Below are 27,880 nucleotides of genomic sequence, written 5' to 3' on the forward strand. Positions count from 1 at the left end.
CGAAGCATACGAAAGCATGGGCCTTACACTAAACATCCGTAAGACAAAGGTCCTCTACCAACCTGCCCCCGCCACACAGTGCTGCCCCCCCCCGATTATCAAAATCCACGACAAGGCCTTGGACAACGTGGACCACTTTCCATACCTCGGGAGCCTACTGTCAACAAGGGCAGACGTCGACGACGAAGTCCAACACCGCCTTCAGTGTGCCAGTGCAGCCTTCGGTCGCCTGAGGAAGAGTGTTTGAAGACCAGGACCTCAAACCCGGCACTAAGCTCATGGTCTACAGGGCAGCAGTGATACCTGCCCTGCTGTATGCCTCAGAGACATGGACCATGTACAGCAGGCACCTCAAAGCACTGGAGAGGTACCACCAACGCTGCCTCCGCAAGATCCTGCAAATCCATTGGCAGGATAGGCGCACCAACATCAGTGTTCTCGCTCAGGCCAACATCGAAGTTCTGACCACGCTCAATCAGCTCCGATGGACGGGTCACATTGTCCGCATGCCCGATACGAGACTCCCAAAACAAGCGCTCTACTCGGAGCACCGGCACGGCACGAGAGCCCCAGGTGGGCAGAGGAAACACTTCAAGGACACCCTCAAAGCCTCCTTGAAAAAGTGTAACATCCCCACCGACACCTGGGAATCCCTGGCCCAAGACCGCACAAAGTGGAGGAGAAGCATCCGGGAAGGCGCCGAACACCTCGAGTCTCTTCGCCGGGAGCAAGCGGAAGCCAAGCGCAGGCAGCGCAAGGAGCACACGTCAACCCAAGCACCCCACCCACCTGCCCCTTCAACCACCGTCTGCCCCACCTGTGACAGAGACTGTAGGTCCCGCATTGGACTCATCAGTCACCTGCGAACTCATTTTTAATGTGGAAGCAAGTCATCTTAGGTTCCGAGCGACTGCCTAAGAAGAAGAGAAGAATGAATAGGGTTGCCACAGCAACCAGAGGCGTGAACGAGTGCTGGGATGGCAAATGATCTCCCTGTACCAGCATCCAAGAAGCTGGCTGTGTGCATGTTCCTATAACTGACAAAGACATTCTTAGCATAAGTGATTTTATTCAATGAATATACGTGTACTGTCAATATCCACACAGTTACAGCACAATCTATATCTTTCAGGCAGCAATTTGGTCCCCCTGAATGTAAAGACCAATGAACAGAGAGAGGAGGCGAGATCACAGAAGGTCATTCATTCTACAGCGCATCTTAACTACATTTTTCAACATTTCAACCCTTCATAATGATTCTGAGCAAAATGATCATTTATTATTGGTTAGAATTTGAAATATTAGAATGCACAGTCCAATGGGGTGAAGGAAAAGGGATTCTTCAGTTCAACACAACAGCGTTTAATGCAGTCTGATGGTGCTGGATGTGGAAGGCCCCCATCACACCCACATTAACTACAACAAAAAGGAGCTATAACCTGACTGACTGGGCGATGAACCGGAGGCTCTAGGAAGAGAGCATGCGCTCACGGTACAGCCCTCCTGGAAATCACGGGAACGGACGTGCAATGAGCTCAAATCAAAATGCGTCAGCACCACACTGAGCTAGCTTCAGAGCCACCAGAACCGCACGTAAACTATTAGCATGACCGAGAAGACTGCGACGGCCGCCAGCTTGGCGTATGTTGAACGCATGTTCAAGTACTTGGCATCTTGTCGGTACTTCTTCGACAGGCTGGACAAGCTGCTGGCCTTACTGTCCAAAGCTACATCAACAAAGAGAACAAAAGAACATAATTATTTCAAACACAACAGCTGGAAGCTGGAAATAGAGACTAATGAGGGGGCAAAGTAGAGGCACAAACTGTCAATACTACTGAACACAACACTAGGCTTCAGCCCCTCCGATTCCATTACAAACTGAGGAGACAGTCAGTGGGAGCGGTGTGTGGTCCAGGGACTCGATCCCACCCATTTAATCTCCTTCCACACCCCATAGAAATCATAGAAACTTACAGCACAGGAGGCCATTCAGCCCATCAGGCCTGTGCTGGCTCATGGAAAGAGCAGTTGTGCTCAGTCCCACATCCCTGCTTTTTGACCGTAACCCTGCAAGTTCCTCATCCTCAAGAACCTGTCCAACTCCCTTTTAAAATTATTGATGGAATCAGCTTCCACCACCTTTTCAGGTACAGAGTTCCAGGTCCCAACAATGCTGAATGAAAGAAATTCTCATCTCCCCTCGAGCCTTTTCCAATGATTTTGAATTTATGACCTTTGGTTATTGACTCACTCATATTTTTTCCCTATTTACTCAAAACTCTCATTATCTTGAAAACCGTTATTAGGTCACCTCTTAACCATCTCTGTTCCAAGGAGAACAGTCCTAACTTTTCCAACCTCTCCTCATAATTGAAGTCTCTCATCGCTGGTAACATCCTCCGTATCCTTTCTAATGCCTTTACACCTTTCCAGAATTGTCCACAATACTCCAGCTGAGGCCTAACCAGTGATTTATAAAGTTCTACCATGATATCTTTGCTTTTATATTCTATTCCTCCATTTATAAACCCAAGTAGCCCAAATGCTTTTTTAACCACTTGATCAACTTGCCCTGCCACATTTAAGGATGTGTGTATATGGACACCAAGGTCTCTCTGCTCATCTACACTTTTCAAAATCGTGCCATTTATAGTGTACAGGAAACTTTGCGATATCCGGCACCGACGGGACCGAGCTGCTGCCGATCTATCAAAACTTCCGGATAGACCAGCGCTAATGTTGAAGGATACGGAGGTTTTCATCTCCGTATCTGACAACAAACACTGTTGCTTAGCAACAGCTTGTAAACACTCAGCCCGTACCTTGGAAGCATCTCTGAAGCTGTTGCTAAGCTACAGAGACGCTTTCCAGAGCCTGACTGTTAACAAAATGCTAGGAGAAGAAAAAAACCTAACCAAAACGGCTGCTGATTTCTGCCGTTAGATCAAGGTTTCCGGACATACAACCTCCGGATAAACCAAAGTTTCCTGTACTATCTTTCCATATTCGTCCTCTGCATTGAACTCCATCTGCCATGCTTCTGCCCATTTCACCATCCTGTCTGTCATCCTGAAGTCTAACTATCCTCATCATGATCTACTACTTTGCCAAGTTTATCATCTGCAAACTTCTCCCTACACCCGAGTTTAGGTCATTTATAAAAGTTGAAAAGGATATTGGACCCAAAATTGACCCTTGGGGAACACCACTGCAAACTACCTCCCAGTCTGAAAAACATCCATCACCACCCTTTGCTTCCCAGTAACTTCGCCACCACTAATGTTAGGCTGACTGGCCTATAGTTCCCTGGTTTATCCCTCGCCCCTTTCTTGAATAGTGGTATAACATTAACAACACTCCAGTCCTCCGGCACCACTTCTGTATCCAATGAGGATTGAAAGATTGTGACCAATGCCTCTGCTATTTCTACCTTTGCTCCTATCAGCAACCTAGGATAGATTCCATCTGGACCAGGTGACTTACCAACTTTCAGTATTGCTAATCTTTTTAGTACATCTTCTCTATTACTGTCTTGTCCATAATCTCCTTCTCTTTTAGTGTAACCTTCACATCACCCGCTTCCTTTGTGAAGACAGATGCAAAGTACTCATTTAATACTTTAGCCATGTCCTCTGTCTCTACAAGAAGATTTCCTTTGGGTCCTCAACAGGCCCAACTTTTTCCCTAGCTAACCACTTATACTTTATAGGTTTATAAAATGTTTAGGGTTTAATTTAGTTTTGCCTGCTAATCTTTTCACGTTACCTCTATCTGCCTCCGGTAATTTTTTCCCAATTCCCTCCTGTACTTTCCATAATCTTCCTGGTTATTAATGAATCTTGTTCCTGACATTTGTCATAAGCCTCCTTTTTCTGTTTTATTTTAACTTATTTCCTTTGTCATCCAGGGTACATTAACTTTGGATGCTCTACCTTTTCCCTTCAAAGGAATCTGCCTAGTTTGTACCTGAACTATCTCTTCCCTGAATGCCCTCCATTACTGTTTCACCATGAAATCACCTTTTCCAATCTACTTGTGCTGGGCCCCTTGCTAAATCACTGAACTGAGCTCTTCCCCAGTTCAGCATCCTTGCCTTTGAGAGTTTCTGGTCTCTTTCCATAATTAGTTTAAACCAAATGATGTTGTGGTCACTGTTAGCTAGATGATCTCCTACTGTAACACATGCAACTTGCCCTACTTCATTTCCCAGAACCAGATCCAACACTGCTTCCTTCCTTATTGGATTGGAGATATAATGATCGAGAAAGTTCTCCTGTACACATCAGAAATTTTTCTCCTTTCTGACCTTTAGCACTGTTTTTCCCAGTCTATACTGGAGTAATTAAAGTCTCCAAATATTACTACTCTAGTTTTATTACACGCCGTTGAAATTTGCCGACAAACTTGCTCATCTATCTCCTTCTCACTGTTTGGAGCTCGAAAAAAACCTCCCAATAATAACAGCTCCACCTCTGTTCCTCAACTCAAGCCAAACAGATTCAGTCCTAGAACCATCAAGTAAATCCTTTCTATTTCAAACTGTATCATCCTTAATCAATACTGCCACGCCACTCCGCTATCATTCCTGAATACTTGGTAACCAGGAATATTAAGAACCTATTCCTGGCCTTGTTTGTGCCATGTCTTGGTTAATGCAACCACATCATAATCCCATGTAGCAATTTGTGCCTGCAGCTCACTAACCTTATTAGTTACACTACGGCCATTGACGTACATACAATTCAATACCTCCTTTGTCACTTTTGCTATTTTCCTGAATCTGGTCCCTGCAATTTTGGGGATATTTCTAATTTTACTGCTGTTTATAGCACTCTGTCCTCTGATCTCATTTCTGCTCCTCTCTACTATTTTCTGGTTTCCCTCCCCCTGCCAAATTAGTTTAAACCCTCCCCAACAGTACCAGTTAACCTCTCAGCAAGAACATTGATCCAGGCTTTGTTCAGGTGCAACCCATCCATCTTGTACAGGTACCCCTTCTCCCAGAACCGGTCCCAATGCTCCAAGAATCTGAAACCCTCCCTCCTGCACCACTTCTCCAGCCACACATTTACGTGCACTATCGTCCTGTTTCGACACTCACGAGCACGTGGCACTGGGAGTAATCTTGAGATTACTATCTTTCAGATCCTGTTTTGTAATCTTTTTCCTAGCTCCTAAAACTGTGCCTGAAGGACCTCAACACTTTTTCTAACTGTCATTGGTTCCAATATGGACCACTACTTCTGGCTGTTCCCCTTCTCCTCACAGAATATCCTACACCCACTCAGTGATATCCTTTACCCTGGCACCAGGGAGGCAGCATACCATTTGAGAATCACAATTGCAGTTACAGAAACGCCTGTCTATGCCCCTAACTATCGAATCCCCTATGACTACTACATTTCTACTCTCTTTTTCCCCTCTTTGTGCAGTCACCCCTGCCATGGACTCTATCCACCCATTTAATGTCCTGAGGGAAAGCTCGATGTACTTACTCCCCAACTTGTAAGAGAGTGAAGCCAAACTCCAGAGATTCTAACATTTGAACCTAATTTTCTACAACAGTGACTACGCTTCAAAAAGTACTTCATTGGGTGTACAGCGCTTTGGGATGTCCGATGGTCATGAAAGTCGCTATATAAATGCAAGTCTTTCTTTTCTTTTGATTGAACGCTACTCAGTTACTTTGCACTGTTGACATTTCCGTGGTGCGAGTAAATACAGGAAGCCCTAGTTCCTTGCGGAGTCTTTGTCTGGGTTGATGTTTAATATATACACCTCTATTTCCAGCCAAATATTTAAATTTATTAATATCCCTCCACTGCTGAAGATGCAGCGCTATGGAGTACTGTTCCACAATCATACAGGGCAACATGTGGTAATGCAGCAAGTCCATTACTGGACTAATAATCCAGAGAACGCAAGTTCAAATCCCACCACGGCAGTTTGAGAATTTGAATTCAGTTTTGTAACAAAAGCTGGTATCAGTAAAAGTGACCATGAAGCTGTTGGATTGTTTTAAAAACCCAACTGGTTCACTAATGTCCTTTAGTGAAGGAAACCCGCTGTCCTTACCCAGTCTGGCCTATATGTGACTCCAGCCCCACAAATCAATGTCATCAAAATGGCATCACAGCCAAATCCAATCCAATGCACGCACTCACTTACTACGTGTGCTTCTTAGGATAGTGATCAGAAGTAAAATTGGAGGCCGATGTTCTGCAGGGGCATGGAGGTCAAGTGAAGCGCCCCAACACCTAGTCATGCTGAGCTCCACACAGGCCAGAGATATTCTGGTCTACCAGGCTCAGCTCAACACTGGGTAGGCCATGAAGTTGACAATAATTCATCAGAGGAACTCTACTCCACTCCCTTTTGAAAGAGCTACTTGGCACAGCTCGAGTTGCTGTTGCTCAGACTCCAAAACTTTACCAGAGAGTGCCTCTCCTCGCTGTAACACCTCCTCAATATTCGCCACCATTATTCTCTGCACATCTTGCAGCTCTGTGTTTATGGAGCCAAGGTTCCTGCGTGCTCTGCTGTCGATGTAGGATTTCTTTGTTTTTTGAATGTATGTGTCTGAAAGAAAAAGCAGACAGCAAGTCACCACCACTACTCTACATAAAAAAGGGCTGGCAATATAACCATTTACCCTGTGCGCAAGCTTTGATTCATCCGTGTTGTAGTCAGCGGACAGCGGGTTTTGCAAAAGGGCAGGTGAGGGAGAACAGTGCCAGGAGATGGAAGGGGTGGGGGGGGGGGGGGGGGGGGGAGGAGACGGGGGAGAGATGGGGACAGAGGGACAATGGGAGAGATGGAGAAAATGGGGGAGACGGAGAGACAGGGGGGTGGGTGGGAGACAAAACGTCATCTCCTGAAGTTTACGGAGGGTGCAAGGTCGGCCAGGAGAGCATTGGAATAGTCGAGTCTAAAGGTAATAAAGTCATGGATGAGGGTTTTAGCAGGAGATGGGCTGAGGCAGGGGCGGAGATAGCCAATGTTACGGAGGTGGACAGAGAAGGGCTTGGTGATGGAGTGGATATGGGGTTGGAAGCTCATCTCGGGGTCAAATTGGACAATCTGCCCTAACACTGTTAAATGCCTTCTGGAGGCCCATATACACAACATCCATAGACACTACCTGATCTACCAAGTTAGTAACCTCAAAAAATTCAACTAGGTTATTCAGACATGACTTACCCGTTACAAATCCATACTGGCTCTCTCTGATCAGCTCATATTTATCCAGCTGCTCAATTATTCTGTCCCACAGCAGGGCTCTGGGGAAAGAGCAGGGGAATGGGACTAATTGGATAGATCTACCAGAGTCGGCACAGGCACGATGGGCCAAATGGCCTCCTTCTGTGTTGTATCATTCTATGATCCTAGCATGACATTCTAGTAACTACCACACAACTGATCTGTAGTTACCTGGTTTCTCTCTCCAACCCTTCATAATCGGGCTGTTTGGTTGCTGTGGCAGGGGCGGAAACCTGATTGGTGAGATTTGAAAGGTTTGAAAGGGAGGAAGAGAGTTCCCGAGGAGAGGGAACTGTTTACAATGCCAGGTACAGAAGTTGGATGGTCAGCAGTTTAGTAAGGAGTCAGGGGAGTAAAACTTGGGTCTCACGGACAAGACGATGTCAGAAGGCACAAGGAGAGAAACGAGAGAGAGAGAGATGCAAGTTCAGGGCTAGGGCAGAGGGGAGCCTGTGGGGAGGTGGGTGAGGAAAGGGGAGAAAAAGCAGCAGAGACAGCTGAACAAATGGTCTCAATCTTGGTGACAAAGAAGTCCACGAGCTTCTTGCACTTGTTGTATGTGAGGGTGGAGGCGGCAGGGGGTTTAAGGAGACGATTGGTAGCAAGAAGCCATGATGTCATCTTTGCTCTGCAGGATGATCCTAGGGTGGCGGGCAAAGATCCCTGTAGGCTGTACTATGTTCTGCGTGGCTTGTTTCTTTCAATGCGCAGTCCCTTTAAGTTTCTGCAGGACCTGCGTGGGACCTTGCAGATTACTGCGCAGCCGTGCACGCATGCAGCTTAGAGTGAACATTGGTGGTGGGTGGGTTGGTTTAGCAGGTGAGTGTGGGTTGGTTTAGCAGGTGAGAGCGAGACCTGATAGCGATTGATATGGTTCAATACAAGGGCATCAAAGATGGAGGTGAGGGATTGGTTGAGTATCGCAGTGAACAGAGGGTCGAAGGGTTGGCGGGGAGAGTGTGTGTGGAGGGAGAGGTTTCGGGGAGAGTTTATATGGAGGGAGAGGTTTAGGGGAGAGTTTATATAGAGGGAGAGGTTATGGGGAGGGGAAAGGGCAGCAGTTTTAAAGGAGAGGCAAGAGGGGTGAAACAAAATGGGGCATCTGAAGGTGGAGAAGCTACCAGAGGAGTAGGGAGAGGGACCAAGGTGTAACTTGGTGATGAGGGTCACACCACCACCAGTTTGGGTGAGTTAGGTGGTGCAAAGTATAGCCAGGAGAGTAGGGGCAATGCCAAGACAACAGCATGAGAACAGGGAAGGCAGAGGAGTAAGCTGAATGGGCTCTTTCTGTGCTGGAACATTCTATGACTGTTTTCCTTTTGTGGAGCTAGCTATTACCATTTCTACTGAAAATATATCCATCTTATATTACTGTTACTTATTCACTTAGCTATTACTAAATAAATTCAACCAATAGCCAAAATAAGATAGGATGACGCTTTTAGCAGACAAGAGAAAGATCTACAGATAGACCCACTTGATAAAGTATCAACAAAGCATTTTTTTTTTGTTACCCTCTGCATTTTACCAATACTGTAGCTGGATATCAGAAATTGTGGAGATACTCGAGATCATAGGAAGTCAGTATTCACAGACGAGTGATCGAAAATGCAGCAGCCGAAAAATTTAGTGTGAGAAAACACCTCAAAAAATGCAACAATATTCTTTTCCCCACTGCTGGGAGAGAATGCACAAGTGAGAAAGAGAAAGAAGGTCAAAGAATCAGCAAAGCTGGAGCGTCCGAGGATAGCTACAGGCTCGGCGTGCCAATATGCACAGGGTTGTCTCAAACATTGAGTATCTGAGTCAGATACTGTAGACAACCAGCTCCAGTAATACTCTGGAGGATGAGGCAACGTGTTCCTCTGAGTCAGATACTGTAGACAACCAGCTCCAGTAATACTCTGGAGGATGAGGCAACGTGTTCCTCAGAAATATGCCGTCTGACACCAGGATCATCTGCATGACATATCCACCTCTGTAACCTCCTTCAGCCCTACAACCCTCCAAGTTCTCTGCCCTCCTCTAATTCTGACTTCTTGCGCATCCCCAATTTTAATCGCTCCACCACTGGTGGCCGTGCCTTCAGCTGCCAAGGTCCTAAGTTCTGGAATTCCCTCCCTAAGCCTCTCCGCCTCTCTCTCCTCCTGCAAGACGCTCCATAAAACCTCTTTGACCGAGCATTTAGTCACCTGTCCTAATATCTTCTAATGTGGCCCAGTGTCAAATATTTTCTGATTACGCTCCTGTGAAGCACCTCGAGACATTTTACGACGTTAAAGGCAGTATATAGAGCAAGTTATTGTAGTTGCTTTCTGCACTACTTCCAAAACCCGGATGGTTCCCTTGTGCCTCAATGAACAGTACTGAATGCAATACTCAGGTGCGGATGGACAAGACCGCCATACAGGTTCAGAGCGATGCCCTGGGTTCTCCCAAGAGTGATTCCTGGGACACTCCACTCAGTACATTTCACGTACATATCCTTGCCATCTCACGTGGCCATGCTACGCCCATCGTGTCAATCACAGGCAAGGCCATCTCTGATCACTTCCTTGTATCCTTCTCCACCCACATCCCCCTCCCAACCCACTTCCTATCGTGTCCGCCCTGTAAAAATCTCTCCCCCAAGTCACTTACTATGGCACTTTCAAAATCCCAACTGTCTAGCCTTTGGCCCAAAATGACATTTCTGCAGCTAATGATCTGCTCAATCACACCCTCACCTCCACCTCGGTGCCCTTGTCCCCACTAAAACCATTAATCTCTCCCATCCTGGTCGTTATCCCTGGTATGGCTCGCTGCGTAAGTCCAAGGGACGCAGACTTGAACGGATATGGCGGACAACTGTTTAACCATTCATCGCCTGATCTGGCTGGACCACATAAAGCACTATCGGGTCCTGCTCTCCTCTGCCAAAACTGTTCACTATTCCAGGATCATCCTCCAAAAACCCTCTGCCCTGCCTCCTCCATCCTCACCTCCAACAAGTTTGAGGGGCTCATGGACTTCTTTGTCACTAAGATTGAGACCATCCATTCAGCTGACGCTCCCGCTTCCCTTCCTTGCCCACCAAGCCAAACTTCCCCCAACGATCCCCCCCTGCCCTAACCCTAATCTAGTTTCTATGCCATCTCCCCTCATGCCCTCTCCGAGCTCATCTTGTTCACGAGACCCACCTCATGCTCCCTCGACCCTATTCCCACTAAACTGCTAACCACACGACTTCCATTCCTAGCCCCCATATTAACTGATATTGTAGCAGTTCCGTCTCCTCAGATACTGTCCCTCTCCCCTTCATCACCCTTCTCAAAAAAACCTCTTGACCAATGTTCCTTCTAAGCTGCGCTTTATCCGGTTCCGTTTTGTTCGTGGCGCCTTTAAATTTCCACGTGGTATTTACAAGGGGGACCTTTCCCATTGCTGCACGGCCGTGCAGCTTACAGGGAACATTGCCCCGGACCCGTCTGTTCTTGCATCGCCAGCCTCCCTTCCTCTTCAAAGTCCTTGAACGTGCTGTCGCCTCCTAAATCCGTGCCCATCTTTCCCGCAATTCCATGTCTGAATCACTCCAATCAGGTTTCCGCCTCTGCCACAGTACTAAAATGGCCAGTCACAAGTGACACCCTATGTGACTGTGGTAAACTATCCCTCTTCATTCTGCTCAACCTGTCTGCAGCATTTGACACAGTTGACCACCAATGTTCCCTGTAAGCTGCGTTTTGTTCTGCGCAGCCTGTTTCTTTTAATGTGCGGTCTCTTTAAATGTCTGCGCATGTGCGGTATTTACAATGTCAATACTGAGGAGGACTGCAACAAATTACAGGAGGACATTAATAAACTTACAGAATGGCAAACAATTGGTAAATGAAGTTCAACACAGATAATGTGAGGTATTACATTTTAGTAGGAAGAATAGGGAGATCACGAGTCTGGGTGGGGTAGAGGAACAAAGGGATCTCGGAGTACAAATACACAAATCACTAAAAGTTGCGACACAGGTTAGCAAGGCCATAAAAAAACAAACCAAGCACTAGTGTTTATTTCTAGAGGTATAGAATTTAAAAGTAGGGAAGTTATGCTAAATCTGTATCGAACCTTGGTTAGACCACATTTAAGAGTATTGTGTACAGTTCTGGTCGCCATATTATTAAAAGGATTATAGAGGCACTGGAGAGGGTGCAGAGAAAATGCAAGGGTATACATATCAGGAAAGGATGAACAGACTGGGTCTCTTTTCTCTTGAAAAAGGAAGGCTGAGGGGTGACCGAGTAAAAGGTCTTAAATTATGAAAGGTTTTGATAAAGTGGATAGAGAGAGAATGTTTCCACTTGTGGGGAAGAGCATAACTAGAGGCCATCAATACAAGATAGTCACCAAGAGTGGCGAGAATATGGAACTCACTACCACAGGGAGTGGTTGAAGCAAATAGTATAGATGCATTTAAGGGGAGGCTGGACAAGCAAATGAGGGTTATGCTGATAGATTTAGATGAGGAAAGACAGGAGGAGGCTCGAGTGGAGCATAAACGCCGGCATGGACTGGTTGGGCCGAATGGCCTGTTTCTGTGCCGTATGTTCTATGTAATGTAAAAGCCGGTGAGCAGTCTGCGCAGGACCTTTGAGTACTGCGCGGCTACGCGTGCGGCACTTTAGTGGGAACATTGTTGGCCACACCATTCTCCTCCAATGCCTCTCCTCTGTCGTCCAGCTGGGTAGGACTACCCTCGCCTGGTTGCATTCTTATCTATCCAGTCGTAGCCAGAGAATCACCTGTAATGGCTTCTCTTCCCGCTCCCGCATCGTTACCTCTGGAGTCTTCCAAGGATCTATCCTTGGGCCCCCCTCCTACTTCTCAACGACATGCTTCCCCACGGCAACATCATCCAAAAATACATTAGGTTCCACATGTACGCTGATGACACCCAGCTCTACTTCACCACCACCTCTCTTGACCCTTCCACTGTCTCTAAATTGTCAGACTGCTTTTCCGACATCCAGTACTTGATGAGCAGAAATTTCCTCCAACTAAATATTGGGAAGACCAAAGCCATCGTCTTCGGTCCCCGCCACAAACTCCATCCTTCTCTGAAGCGGAACCAGACTGTGCAACCTTGGTGTCGAATTTGACACCAAGATGAGCTTCCAAACACATATCCACTTCACCAAGACCGCAGACTTCAACATCTGTAACATCGCCCAACTCCGCCCCTGCCTCAGCTCAGCATCTGCTGAAACCCTCATCCATGCCTTTGTTACCTCTATACTTGACTATTCCAACGAACTTCTGGCCGACCTTCCATCTTCCACAAACTTGTGCTCAGCCAAAACTCAGCTGCCTATGTCCTAACTCGCACCAAGTCCCGTTCACCCAACACCCCTGTGCTCGCTGTCGACACCGACTCCCAGTCCAGCAATGCCTCAATTTTTAAATTCTCATTGTATTCAAATCCCTCCATGGCCTCGCCCCTCCCTATCTCTGTAGCCTACTCGGACCCTACAAGCCCGTGAGATCTCTGTGCTCCTCCAACTCTGGCCTCTTGCGCATTCCTGATTTTAATTGCTCCACCAATGACGACCGTGCCTTCAGCTGCTTAGGCTGTAAGCTATGGCATTCCCTCCCTAAACCTCTCCTCCTTTAAGATGATCCTTAAAACCTACGTCTTCTGTCCTAATATCTCCTTATGTGGCTTGGTGTAAAATATTTGTTTGATAGCCCTTCTGTGAAGCGCCTTGGGACGTTTTACTATGCTAAAGGTGCTATATAAATGCAAGTTGTTGTTGTTACATCTCCCAGCTCCGATCCCTGGGACACTCCACCAAGTACATCTCCCCACCACCGATATCTGGGACACTCCACTAAGTACATCTCCCAGCACCAATCCCTGGGGCACTCTACTCTACATCTCCCAGTGCAGATCCCCGAGACACTCCCCTCAGTATATTTCTTCAGAATCACATTATTTCTCTAGCTTGTACCTGCTGCTTTCTGTCTCAACCAGTTCATTATCCACCTCCAAATTTTATCTAGGAGACCAGTGTCCTTCGCTGCTGTACAAGTTGTTCATGAGGGACTTAATGAAAGGCCCATGCGCTCCAGAAGTGTACAGCAGAGGGCTTTCCAACATCCATTGTGTATGTTACTTCTTGAAAAAAGTCAAGGAGTTTGGGGACGTCCATCTGCCCATTCTGGACCAATGTTGGCTGCCAGCTATTGTCATACAAGTACTTGAGGTTCTCTCTAGGTGACTGATTCCAACATTTTGCCAATCTTACTGATGTAAGCCTAATGAGTCTGTACTTGTGGCTTTTTGTTTTGAATCCGATTGGCCCTCCGCTGTATTCACATATTCCATCAGGAGATCAGCACGGTGTAGATTTTGTCCCAATCTCACTTGGCACCCTTGGGTATAGTCTATCACTCCCTACAGATTACTTGGTTTCAAAGAAAAAAAGGTGGGACTAACAAATCTAGAGCCCCCTGGATGTCTGGTGACATACAGGGTAGGATAAAGAAAAAAAGGGAGGTGTATGACAGATACCGAGGGCTAAATACTCCAGAATCTTTAGAGGAGTACAGAAAGTTCAGGAGTGCAATTAAAAAGGATATTAGGAAAGCAAAGAAAGAGAGAGCATGAAAAATTCTTGGCAAGTAAAATCAAGGAAAACCCCAAAATATTTTATAAATATATTTAAGAGGAAGAGGATAACTTAAGAAAGGGTAGGGCCTATTAGAGATCATGAGGGTAATGTGTGTGTGGAGGCGGGAGACATCGGTAGGGTTCTTAATAAATACTTTGCGTCTGTTTTCACAAAGGAGAGGGGCGAAGCAGACATTGCTATCGGGGGGAGGAGTGCGAAATATTAGATAAAATAAACAGAGTGAGAGAGGAAGTATTAAAGGGTTTAAGCAGCTTTAAAAGTGGATAAATCCCCAGGCCCAGATGAACAGTATCCCAGGCTGTTAAGCGAAGCAAAAGAGGAAATAGCAGAGGCCCTGACCATTTTTAAATCCTCTCTGGCTTCAGGTGTGGTGCCGGAGGACTGCTAATGTGGTACCCTTGTTTAAAAAGGGAGAAAAGGATAGACCGAGTAATTACAGGCCAGTCAGCCTAACCTCGGTGGTGGGAAAATTATTGGAAAGAATTATGAAGGATAGGATAAATCTTCATTTAGACACAGATTAATCAAGGATAGTCAGCATGGATTTGTTAAGGGAAGGTCATGTCTGACAAACTTGATTGAATTTTTTGAGGAGGTAACAAGGAGGGTAGATGAGGTTAGTGTGTTTGATGTAGTTTATATGGACTTTAGCAAGGCTTTTGATAAGGTTCCACATGGCAGACTGGTCATGAAGTTGACCATGGGATCCAGACAAAGTATCAAGTTGGATTCAAAACTGGCTCGGAGACAGGAAGCAGAGGGTAATGGTTAATGGGTGTTTCTGACTGGAAGGCTGTTTCCAGTGGGGTTCCACAGGGCTCAGTACTAGGTTCCTTCCTTTTTGTGGTATATATCAACGATCTAGACTTGAATATAGGGGGTATGATTAAGAAGTTTGCAGATGATACTAAAATTGGCTGTGTGGTTGATACTGAAGAAGGAAGCTGTAGACTGCAGGAAGATATCAATAAATTGGTCAGGTGGGCAGCACAGTGGCAAATGGAATTCAATTCGGAGAAGTGAGAGGTAATGCATTTGGGGAGGGTTAACAAGGAAAGGGAATACACATTAAATGGTAGATCACTGAGTGGTGTAGAGGAACAAAGGGACCTTTGAGTGCATGCCCACAGATCCCTGAAGGCCAGGTAGATAAGGTGGTTATGAAGGCATACGGAATGCTTGCCTTTATTAGCCGTGGCATAGAATACAAGAGCAGGGGGTTATGCTTCAACTGTATAAAACACTAGTTAGGCCTCAGCTAGAGTACTGTGTGCAGTTCTGGTCACCACATTACATGAAAGATGTGATTGCACTAGAGAGGGTACAGAGGAGACTTACACGGATGTTGCTGGGTGTAGAGAATCTTAGCTATGAGGAAAGACTGGATAGGCTGGGTCTGTTTTCCTTGGAACAGAGGAGGCTGAGGGGAGACCTTATTGCAGTGTATAAAATTATGAGGGGCATAGATAAAGTGGATAGAAAGGACCTATTTCCCTTGGCAGAATGGTCAAAAACCAAGGGGCACAGATTTAAAGTAATTGGTGGACGGTTTAGAGGGGATTTGAGGGGAAATTTCTTCACCCAGAGGGTTGTGGGGGTCTGGAACTCACTGCCTGAAAGGGTGGTAGAGGCAGGAACCCTAACCACATTTAAAAAGTACTTGGATGTACACTTGGGATGCTCTAACCTGCAGGGCTACGGACCAAGAGCTGGGAAGTGGGATTCGGCTGGATAGCTCTTTGTTGGCTGGCGCAGACACGATGGGCCGAAATGGCCTCCTTCCGTGCTGTAACTTTCTATGATGCCCTTCTACGTGAGTGAGATCAAAGTCATTAAATTTAATTGGGGAACTTGCTTAGGTGGCAGCTCCTATTGTCTCTCTATTGAACACTTTCAGCGATAATCATTTAGCTTGTGAAATACTTTTGGCTAATCCTCCATTTCAACCCTGTGTAAAGGTTCTCAATTCTCCTCTTAGTGTTATACCCAGACTGATTATTTATAAACTGAATTGAGGGACTGGTGTCCACTGAGAGAACTTGAGTTCCCATCACCTGTCCTTGCAGGTGAGAGGCAAAGGGGCACGAGGAGCTCGAGTAGCAATAAAAACAAAGGCAAGGCTTGTGAATTGTACACTCACCAAATTCAATGAAAGAGTAAGGGCGAGAGACAGTCGGCACCCTCTTGCCATGCTGTTCGTCGAACTCTGCCTGCAGGTCCTCCAGGTATGCAAAAGCCAACTTTTTTGGATACGCTGCCTCGCACAAGACCAGGTAGCAGACGCCCTTCTCTATGACATAGCTGTAAAACAGAGACATTGTGCTAAAGGATCAGCCAGTCGAAGGTGAAATCTCAACTCCTGTTAAGGCAAGAGCTCTCTGACCACATAGCCTTGAATGCACCAGAATGCCTGCTTCTCTCCAAAAAGTACAGTGGGATCACCAACATGCACCTGAATCAAAAGTTGCAGATCCTCAGACTAACATCTCATCCAAAAAATGGGACCTCTGACACTGGAACCCACCCTCAGTGAAACACTGAAATGTCAGCCTTAAATAGGGGGTCAATCCACAAACAGTTACTCCAGCTCAGACTCCCAAGTCACAGAAACTCAACCAGTCACAAATCTATCTGATTATTTATATAGTGTCAGACACTGCCTGTCCATCACTGATTTATAGTGTCAATGTGATTGACTCTTAACTGCCCTCTGAAATGGCCTAACAAGCCACTCCGTTGTAACAAACCGCTACGAAACACAATAATAAGAATGAAACCGGACAGCCCACCTGGCATCGACCTCGGCACCGGCACACCCAGCCCAGTCAACCCTGCAAAGTCCTCCTCACCAACATCTGGGGACTTGTGCCAAAATTGGGAGAGCTGTCGCACAGACAAGTCAGCAACAGCCTGACAGAGTCATACTCAAAGAATCATACGTTTCAGCCAATGTCCCAGACTCCTCCATCACCATCCCTGGGTATGTCGTGTCCCATCGGCAGGACAGACCCACCAGGTGGCACAGTGGTATACAGTCGGGAAGGAGTGGCCCTGGGAGTCCTCAACATTGACCCCGTGAAGTCTCATGGCTTCAGGTAAAGCATGGGCAAGGAAACCTCCTGCTCATGAACACCTACCGCCCTCCCTCAGTTGGTGAATCAGTACTCCTCCATGTTGAACACCAGTTGGAAGAAGCACTGAGAGTAGCAAGGGCACAGAATGTACTCTGGGTGGGGGACTTCAATGATCATCACCAAGAGTGGCTCAGTAGCACCACTACTGACCGAGCTGGCCTAGTCCTAGAGGCATGGCAGGGCAGCTCACATCCTGTGCCATGTGGGAAGTCCTGGATGCTTCGCGTAGCCTGGACGACTACATGTGCAGGAAGTGTCGCCAGCTACAGAACTTGAGCTCCGGGTTTCGGAGCTTGAGCGACGGCTGGAGTCACTGTGGTGCATTCACGAGTCTGAGAGTTACATGGACTACATTTGTAGAGGTGGTCACCCTGCAGCTTAAGAGTATGCAGGCAGAGAGGGAATGGGTGACCGCCAGACAGAAAAGGAGGATGAGGCAGGTAGTGCAGGAGTCCCTGAAGTGCACTGCACTCTCCAACCAGTACTCCCCTCTGGGGAGTGCAGCCAGAATCAAGTCCACGGCACCAAGGGTGGCTCAGCTGCACGGGTTTGGGGGGGGGGGGGGGGGAAGGAAAAAGAGTGGAAGAGCAATAGTGGTTGGGGGATTCGATAGTTAGGGGAACAGACAAGCTTTTCTGCAGCCTCCAGGATGGTATGTTGCCTCCCTGGTGCCAGGGTCAAGGATGTTACCGAGTGGCTGCAGGACATGGGGGGGGGGGGAAAGAGAGAGAGAGAGAGAGGGTGAACAGCCAGAGGTCGTGGTCCATATCGGTACCAACGACATAGGCAGAGAGAGAGATGAGGTCCTGCAGGCAGAGTTTAGGGAGCTAGGAAAGAGCTTAAAAAGCAGGACCTCAAAAGGTAGTAATCTCCGGATTACTCCTGGTGCCACGTGCTAGTGAGTACGGGAATAGGAGGATAGAACAGATGAATGCATGGCTGGAGAGATGGTGCAGGAGGGAGGGCTTTAGATTCCTGAGGTATTGGGACCGTTCTTAGGATAGGTGGGACCTGTGCAAGCTGGATGGGTTACACCTCAACAGAGCCAGGACCAATATTCTCACAGGGAGGCTTGCTAGTGCAGTTGGGGAGGGTTTAAACTAGCTGGGTAGGGGCATGGGCACCAGCATATAGGAGTAGAAAAGAGGAATAAGGTGCATAAAAGAGTGAGTGTGTTGGATAGTACTAGAGAAGAAAGTAGTACTAGAGGCGGAAGTAGTACCATATTAGATAGGAGCAGACTAAGAAAGACTATGAAAAATTCAAAAGTGAGTTTAGAATGCATGTACGTAAACGCACAAAGTGTGGTGAATTAGGTTGTGAGCTACAAGCACAATTAGCCGCGTGGCAATATGATGCTGTGGCAATAATGGAAACGTGGCTTAAAAACGGTGAGGACTGGGCACTTAATATTCAAGGATAGAAGGTGTTCAGAAAAGATAGGGAAGGAAAAAGAGGTGGGGTGGCAGTGCAGATTAAGGAAGACATTGTAGTGTTGGAAAGGGAGGATGTTCTTGAGGGGAGAAGGACAGAATCCATTTGGTTAGAGTTGAGGAGCAAAAAGGGTATGATCACACTATTGGGGGTATTCTATAGGCCTCCAAATAGTGAGAGGGAGGTAGAGGAGCAAATCTGCAGAGAAATCACAGAGATATGCAAGAGCTATAGAGTGGTGATATTGTGGGACTTTAATTACCCAAATATCGATTGGGATAATGCTGGGGTAAAGGGAAAGGAGGGGGAGGAATTTCTGAAATGTGTTCAGGAGAATTTCCTTGACCAGTATGTTCTTGGCCCAACTCGGAAGGAGGCATTGCTGGATCTGGAATAACAACAGAAAGTACTGGAAACACTCAGCAGGTCAGGCAGCATCGAGGAGAGAGAAACAGAGTCAATGTTTCGGGTCGAACCCTCCGTCAGATTGTATTGTATTGCTGGATCTGGTGCTGGGGAATGAGGTGGGCCAGGTCGACCAAGTGTCTGTGGGAGAACACTTGGGTACGAGTGATCATCGTATCATAAGATTTAGATTAGCAATGGAGAGGAGCAAGGAACAATTTAGAGTGGAACTTCTAAACTGGAATAGGGCTAACTTCAATGGGATGCAAAAGGATCTAGCCAGGGTAAAATGGAACCAAAGACTGACAGGAAAAACTGTAACGGAACAATGGGTGATCTTTAAGGAGATGTTCCAAGTACAGGCTAGGTACATTTCAACAAGAGGGAAGGGTAAAGGGATCAAAGCAAGGGCTCCTTGGATGACAAGGGAGATAGAGAAGATGATGAAACAAAAAAGAGGGTGTATGATGCATGTCAGGTGAATTCTTCAAGGGAGAACCAGCCCAAATACAATAAGTTGAGAAGGGATGTGAAGATGAAAATAAGGTTGGCAAAGAGAGAATATGAGAGTAGAATGGCAGTTAACATAAAAGGGAACCCAAAAATCTTCTACCAGCATATAAACAGTAAGCGGGTAGTAAGAGGCGGGGTGGGGCCTATTAGAGACAAAGAAGGTGATATATGCGTAGAGGTGCAGGGCAAGGCTAGAATACTCAATGAGTGTGAGATGATGCATTTTAGCAGAAGGAACAGGGAGAGGCAATATACACTTAATGGCACAGAGGACACCCTCCATCGTGTTGTGTGGCACTACCAATGTGCTAAATGTGATAGATTCAGAAGAGATAGCAGCTCAAAACTGGGCATCCAGGAGGCACTGTGGGCCATCAGCAGCAGCACAATTGTATTCCACCACAATCTGTAATCTCATGGCCCAGCATATCCCGCACTCTCCTATTACCATCAAGCCAGGTGACCTACCCTGGTTCAATGAGGAGTTCAGAAGAGCATGCCAGGAGCAGCACCAGGTGTACTAAAAAATGAGGTGCCAGCCTGGGGAAGGTGCAACACAGGACTACATGCATGCTAAAAAAGCAGAAGCAGCATGCTATAGACAGGGCTAAGCGATCCCACAATCAACAGATCAGATCAAAGCTCTGCAGTCCTGCCACATCCAGTCGTGAATGGTGGTGGACCATTAAATAACTAACGGGAGGAGGAGGCTGCATGAATATCTCCATTCTCAATGATGGCGGAGCACAGCACGTGAGTGCAAAAGAAAAGGCTGAAGCGTTTGCAGCCATCTTCAGCCAGAAGTGCTGAGTGGATGATCCATATCGGCCTCCTCCTGAGGTCCCCACCATCACAGAAGCCAGTCTTCAGCCAATTCGATTCACTCCACATGAGATCAAGAAACAGCTCAGCGCACTGGATACAGCAAAGGCTATGGGCCCCGACAACATCACGGCTATTGTGTTGAAGACTTGTGCTCCAGAACTAGCCACGCCTCTAGCTAAGCTGTTCCAGTACAGTTACAACACTGGCATCTATCCGACAATGTGGAAAACTGCCCAAGTCCACAAAAAGCGTGACAAATCCAATCCGGCCAATTACCGCCGTATCAGTCTACTCTCAATCATCAGCAAAGTGGAAGGTGTCAACAGTGCTATCAAGTGGCACTTACTCACCAATAACCTGCTCACTGATGCCCACCAGACCACTCAGCTCCCGAACTCATTACAGCCTTGGTCCAAACATGGACAAAAGGAGCTGAATTCCAGAGGGGAGGCAAGAGTGGCATCAATTGACCGAGTGTGGCATCAAGGAGCTCTAGTAAAACTGAAGTCAATGGGAATCAGGGGGAAAAACTCTCCACTGGCTGGAGTCATACCTAGCACAAAGGAAGATGGTTGTGATGGTTGAAGGTCAATCATCACAGCCCCAGAACATCGCTGCAGGAGTTCCTCAGGGCAGTGTCCTGGGCCCAACCATCTTCACCTGCTTCATCAATGGCCTTCCCTCCAACATAAGGTCAGAAATGGGGATGTTTGCTGATGAGTGCAGTGTCCAGTGCCATTCACAACTCCTCAGATAATGAAGCAGTCCATGCCCGCATGCAACAAGACCTGGACGACGTTCAGGCTTGGGCTGATCTGTGACGCGAATGTTACCTGCCACTTAAGTGCCAGGCAATGACTATCTCCAACAAGCGAGAGTCTAACCACCGCCCCTTGACATTCAACGGCATCACCATCGCCGAATCCCCCACCATCAACCTGGGGGGTCACCATTAACCAAAAACCTAACTGAACTAGCCACATAAATACTGTGGCAACAAGAGCAGGTCAGAGGCTGGGTATTCTGTGGCAAGTGTGTCACCTCCTGACTCCCCAAAGCCTTTCCACCCTCTACAAGGCACAAGTAAGGAGTGTGATGGAATACTCTCCACTTGCCTAGATGAGTGCAGCTCCAACAACACTGAAGAAGCTCAACACCATCCAGGACAAAACAGCCCGCTTGATCGCTGGGTCAAAATCCTGGAACTCCCTCCCTAACAGCACTGTGGGAGTACCTTCGTTCAGGTGACATGATGCCAAGGTTCATTTCGTCAGTCAGATTAGACACCCTTGGAACTGCATTCCAGAATGAGTGAGTGGCTTCAGAAGATGGGGAAAGAATACAAATCTGGTTCAATATCATGGAAGTGTAGCACTTACTGGAAGGACATGGATCCTGCTTGCAGAGTACAGCGTGTAGGAGACTGCTCATTGAGTTTGCGGAACAGCTGTTTGGCCTGGCTCTGGTAATGTTGCAGATCTCGTCCAGACTGCAAGAAGCAAAATAATGTTTTGAGCGAAGACTGGATTAAGGACACAAGATTCGAAAAGTGACGGACTCCAAATCCTTGGATTAGCTGTTCGAAGCACAATCTTAAAACACCTCCCCACATTATGCATACCCTTGCATGATGAAAGAAGTGAACAAGATAACTAATACCCACACAGGGTTTGTGACATTTTCAAATCCCACCCTCTTAAACTTGGCAATGTCTGGACAAAGGGATATAACACAAGAGTGAAGTACTGGTGGGTACAGCTCTATCAATGGGGCAGGCAGTGCTGGGAGGTAGTGATTTAAGGAAAGAGTGAAGGGGAATGAGGAAGAGCGGCAGGGGAGGAACAGAGGGAGAGGTGAAAGGGGTAGATTTATATCTCCAATTCACTCCTGCTATTGATTATATACAATGGCCCAGAAATTCAGGTCGGAGGCTTCCCGCGGGTGCAAGCCTCCAACCTGCACTTACCTTGCGTGCCGGCCGTTGAGCTGTGGGCCCCCGTGGAATTGCGATCCTGGGCCTCCTCTAACTGCCGGCGCGCAGTGCTTGCGTATCCCTAAGATCACATGGGCCATGGAGAGCCAATGGTAGCAGGGAATGCTTCATTCATAAGTTTGACAGGAAGGCCTGTCAAACATAAATACTATAAGCCCCAAAACATCACTAAATCTTTAAATAATTTTTTTTTTTTTTTTTTTTAAATCACATTTTTAAAATAAACTATAAATTACATGAAATAACTATTTTAAACAATAATTTAAATTTTTGAAAAAAGTTACATTTTCTAACGGGGCTAAAAATAAACTTACCTTTCTTTAAAGTATTTAAAAATAATAAACCTGTGGAAAAAATGTTTTAATTTTAATTAATTCACCACTTACCTTGTAAAAAGCAGGCCTTGCGACTGCTTTTTACATGTCTAACTTCTGGAGACTTACCCTCCCAGGAAAACCTGCAAAAGAAACGTAAGTTCGATGCACACGCACTGCCTCTCCTGCGCACGCGTTCGACTTCTGAACACCTTCTTTCAGGGGAACAGAAGTGCCGGTTTCCCGCACATGCGCATTGCATGCACGAAACCGGCACTTCCATTGGGCTGATAGCAAAATACTGCAGATGCTGGAAATCCAAAATAACAACAGAAAATGGTGGAAAAACTCAGCAGGCCAGGCAACATCCGTGGAGAGAAAATAGAGTCAACGTTTCAGGTCAAACCCTTTGTCAAGACTGAAGGCCAGGCTGGGAGAGAACAAAAGAGAAGTGAAGAGACATTAAGAGGTATTCAAAACAAGACGAGATGGTGATAGGACTAGTGGAGACAAAAGACGGCTCTAGATTAGGTGTGAAATGCACTGGCAGAATGGGAGACAGCTGCCATGTGGGACAGAAAAAAAAATGGGGGGGGGGGAAAAAGGGCCAAAACAAAGATGTGGATAAAAAATAAGCAAAAATGTAATGGGGGCTGAGGTTACGATCTGAAATTGTTGAACTCGATATTGAGTCCGGAAGGCTGTAAAGTGCCTAATCGGAAGATGAAGTGCTGTTCCTCGAGCTTACGCTGAGCTTCCGTGGAACAATGCAAGAGCCCGAGTACAGTGAGGTCCGAGTGGGAATCGGGCAGTGAATTAAAATGACAGGCGACTGGAAGCTCGGGGTCATCCTTACGGACTGAACGGAGGTGTTCCGCAAAGCGGTCACCCAATCTGCATTTGGTCTCCCCAATGTAGAGGAGACCACATAGTGAGCAGCGAATACAGTATAATAGATTGCAAGAAGTACAAGTAAATCGCTGTTTCATCTGGAAGGGGTGTTTGGGGCCCTGGACAGTGGGAAGGGGGGGAGGGGGGGGGGGGGGGGAGGTATAAGGGCATGTGTTGCATCTCCTGCACTTGCACGGGAAGGTGCCAGGCGAAGGGGAAGGGGTGATAGAGGAGTGGACTAGGGTGTCTCGGAGGGAGCGGTCCCTACGGAATGCTGAAAGGGGAGGGGAGGGGAAGATGTGTTTGGTGGTGGGATCACTTTGGAGGTGGCAGAAATGGCAGAGGATGGTCCACTAAATGTGGAGGCTGGTGGGGTGAAAGGCGTGGACAAGGGGAACCCTATCGTGGTTCCAGGGAGGGAGGGGCAGGGGTGAGGGCAGAAGTGCGGGAGATAAAACGGACATGGTCAAGGGCCGTGTCAACCACAGTAGAGGAGAATCCTCGGTTGAGGAAAAAGGAAGACATGTCGGAAGCACTGGTGTGGAAGGTGGCATCGTCGGAGCAGACGCGGTGGAGACGGAGAAACTGGGACTAGACAAGGGGAGAGTCCTTACAGGAGGCGGGGTAGGAGCAAGTGTAGTCCAGGTAGCTGTGGGAGTCAGTGGGCTTGTAGTGAATGTTGGTCAATAACCTATCCCCAGAGATGGAGACGGAGAAGTCGAGGAAGGGAAGGGAAGGGTCAGAGATGGACCATGTGAAGGTGAGGGAAGGGTGGAAATTGGAAGCAAAGTGAATGAAATTGTCTAGTTCAGGGCGAGAGCAAGAAACGGCACCGATACAGTAATCAATGTACCGGAAAAAGAGGTGAGGGAGGGGACCCGAATAGGACTGGAACAAAGAGTGTTCCACATATCCCACGAAAAGGCAGGCATAGCTAGGACCCATGCGGGTACCCATGGCAACACCTTTGATTTGGAGGAAATGAGTGGAGTCAAAGGAGAAGTTGTTCAATGTGAGAACAAGTTCAGCCAGGCGGAGGAGGGTAGTGGTGGATGGGGACTGGTCGGGCCTCTGTTCAAGGAAGAAGCAGAGCGCCCTCAGGCCATCCTGGTGGGGGATGGAGGTGTAGAGGGATTGTACGTCCATGGTGAAAAGGAGGCGGTTGGGGCCAGGAAACTGTTAAAGTGGCGGAGGGCGTTCGAAGAGTCGCGGATGTAGGTGGGAAGAGACTGGACAAGGGGAGAAAAGATAGAGTCGAGATAGGAAGAGATAAATTCGGTGGGGCAAGAACAGGCTGAAATGATGGGTCTACCAGGGCAGTCCTGTTTGTGGATCTTGGGAAGGAGGTAGAAGCGGGCTGTGCGGGGTTGGGGAACTATGAGGTTGGTGGCCGCGGGGGGGGGGGGGGGGGGGGGGGGGGGAGATCTCCAGAGGAGATGAGGTCAGTGACAGTCTTGGAAACGGTGGTTTGATGTTCGGTAGTGGGGTTATGGTCCAGGTGGAGGTGTCAGAGAGTTGGCATTCAGCTTCCTCTAGGTAGAGGTCGGTGCGCCAAACAACAACAGCACCACCCTTGTCAGCAGGTTTAATGACAATGTCAGGGTTGGATCTAAGAGAATGGAGTGCTGCAAGTTCAGAGGGAGGTAGGTTGGAGTGAGTGAGGGGAGCAGAGAAATGGAGACGGCCGATGTCACGGCGGCAGTTAGCGATGAAAAGATCTAGAGAGGGTAAGAGTTCGGGGGGCGGTCCAGGTAGAACAGGAATTCATAAAGCAGGAGAAAGGGTCAGCCGTGCGGGGGGGAAGACTCCTGGCCAGAGAGGTGGGCACAGAGATGAAGGCGGCAGAAAAAGAGCTCAACACCGTGCCGAGCTCGAAATTCATTGAGGTGGGGGCGTAAGGGGATGAAGCTCAGGCCTTTGCGGAGGACTGATCGTTCGGGGTCAAAGGGGATAGTGAAGACGCGGCAGGGGGCGAGATTGGGAGAAAGGGGGTCAGAGGAAAGTGAAGGGGAAGGTGGTTCCGGAGGGGCGTTGGTGTCCAAGAGTTGATGAAGCTTGCGCTCCTTGACATCGGAAAGGAAGAAAAAAAGTTTCTTCCATTGGGCTTACGGGTGAGTACCCAGTGCGTACTCGCCCGTGGAGACCTGAATTTCTGGGCCATAATATTTATATCTCTAATTCACTCCCGGTATTGATTATATACAATATTTATATCTCTAATTCACTATTATCAATAATTATATATTTATTGATTTCTAACCTGTTCATCCTCCTGCATGGAGGCTGCGAGAGGGAGTCCGTCCGCCACCCGCGCGATCATCGTCAGGAGAACCATCCTCCGCCGGGCTTCGGTCTCCCGGTGCGCTGGGCCTCGGTCTCCCGGTGCGCTGGGCCCCGGGCCTCGGTTTCAGGAGAGGCGGCGACTCCGGCTTCACCTGCTACCGCCCGGTCCGGACTGCGTGTCGAGGGAGAGAAGCGAAGTGTGGGTGAGCGTGACCGGACCTGCTACTGTCCCTGGGCCTGAGGGTGAGGGTGACGAGCCTAGGCCTGCCGGTGAATGGGAGCGGCTCCGGGAAGAGCTGCCGCCGGTCAGTGGCCCCGCCCCGGGTACAAACCCCGCCCTGCAACACAAGTGTTGTCTGCCTGTAAATGTTCGCTATTAATAGCTCCTTTGCACCTTACGTGTGGAAGAATTTATTAAATCCTAAATTTACAAAAGCGAAATACCGCGGATGCTGTGAATCTGAAATAAGAACGGGGGAATATTCAGCAGGTCAGGCGACATCTGACCAAAGGTCACCGAGCTGAAACGTTACATAGAAACATAAACATAGAAGATAGGAGCAGGCGTAGGCCATTCGGCCCCTCGAGCCTGCTCCGCCATTCAATGCGATCATGGCTGATCATCCAAATTCAGTACCCGGTCCCTGCTTTCTCCCCATACCCCTTGATCCCTTTAGCCTTAAGAAATATATCCAACTCCTTCTTGAATATATTTAATGAATTGGCCTCTACTGCCTTCTGTGGTAGAGAATTCCATAGGTTCACCACTCTCTGGGTGAACAAATTCCTCCTCATTTCTGTCCTAAATGGCTTACCCCTTTATCCTTAGACTGTGACTCCTGGTTCTGGACTCCCCGACCATCAGGAACATCCTTCCTGCATCTAGTCTGTCCAGTCCTGTCAGAATTTTATAAATTTCAATGAGATCCCCTCTCATTCTTCTAAACTCCAGCGAATATAAGCCCAGTCGACCCAATCTCTCCTCATACGTCATTCCTGCCATCCCAGGTATCAGCCTGGTGAATCTTCGCTGAACTCCTTCCATGGCAAGAACATCCTTCCTCAGATAAGGCGACCAAAACTGCACACAATACTCAAGGTGTGGCCTCACCAAGGCCCTGTACAACTGCAGCAAGACATCCTTGTTCCTGTACTCCAACCCTCTCGCTACGAAGGCCAACATACCATTTGCCTTCTTAACCGCCTGCTGCACCTGCATGCTTGCCTTCAGCGACTGGTGCACAAGGATACCCAAGTCTCATTGCACTTCCCCTTCTCCCAATCTATTGCCGTTCAGATAATAATGTCTTCCTGTTTTTGCCACCAAAGTGCATAACCCACATTTATCCACATTATATTGCATCTGCCATGCTTCTGCCCTATCACCCAACCTGTCCAAATCATACTGGAGTTTCTCGGCATCCTCCTCACAGCGCACACGCCCACCCAGCTTTGTGTCGTCTGCAAACTTGGAGATATTACATCTAGTTCCCTTGTCTAGATCATTAATATATATTGTGAATAGCTGGGGTCCAAGGACCGATCCCTGCGGTATCCCACTAGTCACTGCCTGCCACTCGGAAAAAGACCCGTTTATTCCAACTCTTTACTTTCTGTCTGCCAACCAGTTCTCTATCCAAGTCAATACCTTGCCCCCAATCCCATGTGCCTTAACTTTACACGCTAATCTCTTATGCGGGACCTTATCGAAAGCCTTTTGAAAGTCCAAATACACACATCCACTGGTTCTCACTTATCTATTTTACCAGTTACATCCTCAAAAAACTCCAGTAGATTAGTCAAGCACGATTTACCTTTTGTAAATCCACGTTGAAAGATGGCCTGATCTCTGGTTGGTTCCTCGACATATTGGTCCAGGAAACCATCCCGTAAACACTCCAGGAATTCCTCCTCCACAGTATTGTTACTAATTTGGTTAGCCCAATCTATATGTAGATTAAAGTCACCCATGATGACTGCTGTGCCCTTATTGCATGCTTCTCTAATTTCCCTTTTAATGCCATCCCCAACCTCCGCATTACTGTTTGGAGGTCTATATACCACTCCCACTGTTCTCTGCCCCTTGGTATTTCTCAGTTCTACCCATACAGATTCCACATCATCAGAGCTAATATCCTTCCTTACAATTGTGTTAATCCCTTC

General features: G+C 47.6%; 1 protein-coding gene across 1 annotated transcript; it reads right to left on the minus strand.

Annotated features, from left to right (window-relative positions):
* Positions 1 to 1,049: 1,049 nt before the first annotated feature.
* On the minus strand, positions 1,050 to 26,062 carry sec22bb (SEC22 homolog B, vesicle trafficking protein b). Its single transcript, XM_085982127.1, has 5 exons — positions 25,695 to 26,062; positions 21,616 to 21,725; positions 16,066 to 16,226; positions 6,436 to 6,582; positions 1,050 to 1,727 (listed from the first exon to the last, which is right to left on the minus strand). The coding sequence occupies exons 1-5, from the start codon at positions 25,767 to 25,769 to the stop codon at positions 1,573 to 1,575; spliced, it is 648 nt and encodes a 215-aa protein (XP_085838253.1). The 5' UTR covers positions 25,770 to 26,062; the 3' UTR covers positions 1,050 to 1,572.
* Positions 26,063 to 27,880: the final 1,818 nt, after the last annotated feature.

This window comes from Somniosus microcephalus, chromosome 3 (genome assembly GCF_052327205.1).
Source record: "Somniosus microcephalus isolate GS21.2 chromosome 3, FLI_Smic_1.0, whole genome shotgun sequence".
In the NCBI taxonomy this organism is placed as follows: Eukaryota; Metazoa; Chordata; class Chondrichthyes; order Squaliformes; family Somniosidae; genus Somniosus; species Somniosus microcephalus.